General features: G+C 59.5%; 1 protein-coding gene across 1 annotated transcript in view; it reads right to left on the bottom strand.

The window, feature by feature from the left end:
• The window catches only part of CTSA (cathepsin A), a 22,620-nt gene that overhangs the window by 10,315 nt on the left and 9,457 nt on the right, over positions 1-2,848 (bottom strand). Inside the window, exons 4-14 of the mRNA XM_031058038.1 lie at positions 2,692-2,817; positions 2,523-2,573; positions 2,155-2,241; positions 1,906-2,061; positions 1,511-1,602; positions 1,130-1,214; positions 931-1,022; positions 694-772; positions 413-561; positions 266-341; positions 66-155 (exon numbers count right to left, since the gene is read on the bottom strand). Of these exons, the coding sequence (XP_030913898.1) occupies positions 66-155; positions 266-341; positions 413-561; positions 694-772; positions 931-1,022; positions 1,130-1,214; positions 1,511-1,602; positions 1,906-2,061; positions 2,155-2,241; positions 2,523-2,573; positions 2,692-2,817 (1,083 nt within the window). The remainder of the gene's footprint in view (positions 1-65; positions 156-265; positions 342-412; positions 562-693; positions 773-930; positions 1,023-1,129; positions 1,215-1,510; positions 1,603-1,905; positions 2,062-2,154; positions 2,242-2,522; positions 2,574-2,691; positions 2,818-2,848) is intronic.

Genomic DNA, 2,848 nt, shown 5'->3' with positions numbered 1-2,848 from the left:
CACAGCCAGCTACAGCACATAGCCTGGAGCCAGTGACTGGCCTGGCCTGGGCCCTGCCCATTTACCTTCTGGCACAAGGAATCCACAAACCACTCATCCCCGAGAAAGTTGCAAGCCATGTCGACGTCCCCGTTGTACACCAAGATCCGGTATTTCTGTGTAGCAGAGAGAGAGAGTGAGCTGTTGGCAGGGCAGCAGCCCCAGCCAGGTAGGAGGCTGAGCTGGCAGAGAGACTTCCAGGGTCTGTGGGCTGCCTTGCACACACCGTGGCTCCAAGCAGCTTGAGGTACACCTCATTCATCTGCATGTACAGGCGCCTGTAGCTGCGGTTCACCTCGAAGCTGTGGAGGAAGCAATGGCAGCATGTCTGCGTCTTCTCACAGCAGTCCCTCCCTGCCCACAGCTTGCTCACCTGCACACCTGCCACTCTGGGGCCTCGGGGGAGATGTGCAGAGCCTTCCGCACCTCGGGGGAGTTCAGATACATGCTGGGGGCTGTGGAGTTGGTGCAGGGTGGGTCCATCCGGACCTTCTTTCGGGCCACTGGCATCCGGAACAGGTTCTGGGAGAGTCGGGAGAGTCACTGTCACAACAGCACCTGCCCCATGGAGCAGCTGCTTTCTGCCCCTCCTGCCCACAACAGCACAACTGGCTGAACAGAGGTTGCTCACAGCCCAGCAGCACCTCGGCTCACCTGCCGCCAGGAGAACCTCAGTGGCATCCGGATGAAGGAGTTGCCCAGGTCATGTGTGATGAGATAATCACCCTCATATCTGTAGCCAGAGAGAGTATGAGGACAGACTGAAAACCCTAGAGAACAAGGGCTAAGGGCTCTCCTGGGGGGGGGTCCTCAGCACCATCCATCTGTCCCAGAGGGGCCCCCTGCCCAGCCCACCACATCCCTGTGTGCCAGTGCAACCAAAGCTCTCACCTCATGCTCCCAGGAACACCTCCATCACATGGGGCATAGAGGTTGTAGATATTGAGGCCAGATTCCTCTACAATCTGAATCATCTCCCCCATCTGCAAGGAATCACAAAAAGGGTTTGGGACTCAGCAGGACGCTTGTGGACCTGTGGGCCCAGGCACGTTCTGCTGGGCACATGTATAGGGGCTCCAGCTCCCCTCACCTTGAGTGTGCAATTCAGGTTGGAGTTGTCATGGAAGTTGCACTTCCCCTCGGAGCAGCAATAGGCCTGCAGGTCTTTCCACAGCCTGCAGGCAGAGACCAGGACCACTTGGACCAGGTGGCAACACTGACATGACAGCTGCCCTGCAGCTCTCTGCCCAGTGGCCACAAGGCACACACCTTGGCCCCATGCCCTCTTTACCCCACAAACAAACCCACCCATGGGAGCTGCCCTGGGACAAGGAGCAACAGCCCAGATGCTGGCCCAGGACAGGCTAGGTGCTGCCCTTGTCTCAACACCGCTGACCCAGACAGCCCCAGCCTCAGCTGTGCAGCCATCCTTGCACAGGGATGGCACATCCAGCATTCCCTCTGCTCTTACTCGGTCCCCAGCAGCCCGTGGTAATAGGCAAAGTAAACCAGGGAGTTGTCATTGATCTCATAAGATGAGAGGCCGTTTCCCACAGCGATTCCCTGCGAGGCAAGAAGAAAACAACCCTGTTGTGTTCCAGCTCCCCGCGGGGCAGTCACAGCACAGCAGCCGCAGGCAGGAAGCAGATGTGGAACTGTTTACTCTGCGGAGGGAACAGGGAGGGTTGGGGGTGCCTGAGGACACTCCCCTGGCAGCAGGGACAGACACGTCCACCAGCAGCTGCTGCCAGAACCCCAGGAAGAGATGAAAGGCTGCAGGGCCAGGCGTGCCCTGCATCCTAACTGGTCCCACCCTGGCTGTGCCAAGCCCTCTGCTCCCTGGCTGGGCAGAGCCAAGCTGCCCACCTTCAGGTTGAGGCTGGGGTCCTGCATCACCCACTCTGCCAGTGTGGGAATGTAGACCCCTCCATAGCTCTCCCCTGTGAGGAAGAGATCATTCTTGGAGTACTCAGGGAAGAGCCGGAGGAAGTCCTTGAGTGCCAGGTAGTTATTGTGAGCAACCTGCAGGGAGAAGGTGGCACGGTCAGCTGGTGAGGCTGCACCCCATAGCCAGGGGTGGGCAGGCAGGGGAGCAGGGCTCTCCCAGTCACTCGCCTCTGTGTCATTTGTGGCATACTTCTTGTCGTCAGAGTATGAGAAGCCGACACCAGCGGGAGACTCCACGTAGAGGATGTTGGCAATCTGCAAGGACAGCAGAGGAGCCAGCAATCAGGGGAGACCCTCTGGCTCGGTGGGGCCAAGGACTGCTAGCCCCGCCCATGGCAGCACCTACAGGAGCATGGCCCGTCCCAGGGCTGCACTGGGATGGCCACATTCCTGTGCTGCTCAACAGCACACTCGAGAGGAGAGGAGGGTGTGTTGGGTGGGAGGGGAGCAGCAGTCATCGGCTCCATGGAGAGAGCAGGAGGAACTGGCTCATGGCCACCCCATCTCAAAGCCACAAAGAAAAGCAGTGCCTGTACCTTGTTCCATGCGTACTCATTGTACTTCAGAGTGACCCCATCGGGCTGGATCTGAGGAAGAAGGTGGTGACTGATGGGCAAAGCAGGACAGGACACAGCGGGATGGCTCGTGCCACGCAGCCGGTCATCCCCTGAGTCCTTGAGCCACGGGACAGCAGTGACTACTAACCAGGAAGGGGCCATGCTCCTTGAGGAAGCCCTCCATGGAGCTGCAGCCAGGGCCCCCGTTCAGCCACAGCACCAGGGGGCTGTTCTGGGGATTGCTCTGGGCCTCCACGAACCTGTGGACGTGTAGCTGTGAGTGCCCGGTGCCAGCCGATGGCCTC

The sequence above is a fragment of the Geospiza fortis genome, unplaced genomic scaffold, assembly GCF_000277835.1.
Source record: "Geospiza fortis unplaced genomic scaffold, GeoFor_1.0 scaffold188, whole genome shotgun sequence".
Taxonomy (NCBI): Eukaryota; Metazoa; Chordata; class Aves; order Passeriformes; family Thraupidae; genus Geospiza; species Geospiza fortis.
This window is presented reverse-complemented; position numbering and strand designations above follow the sequence as displayed.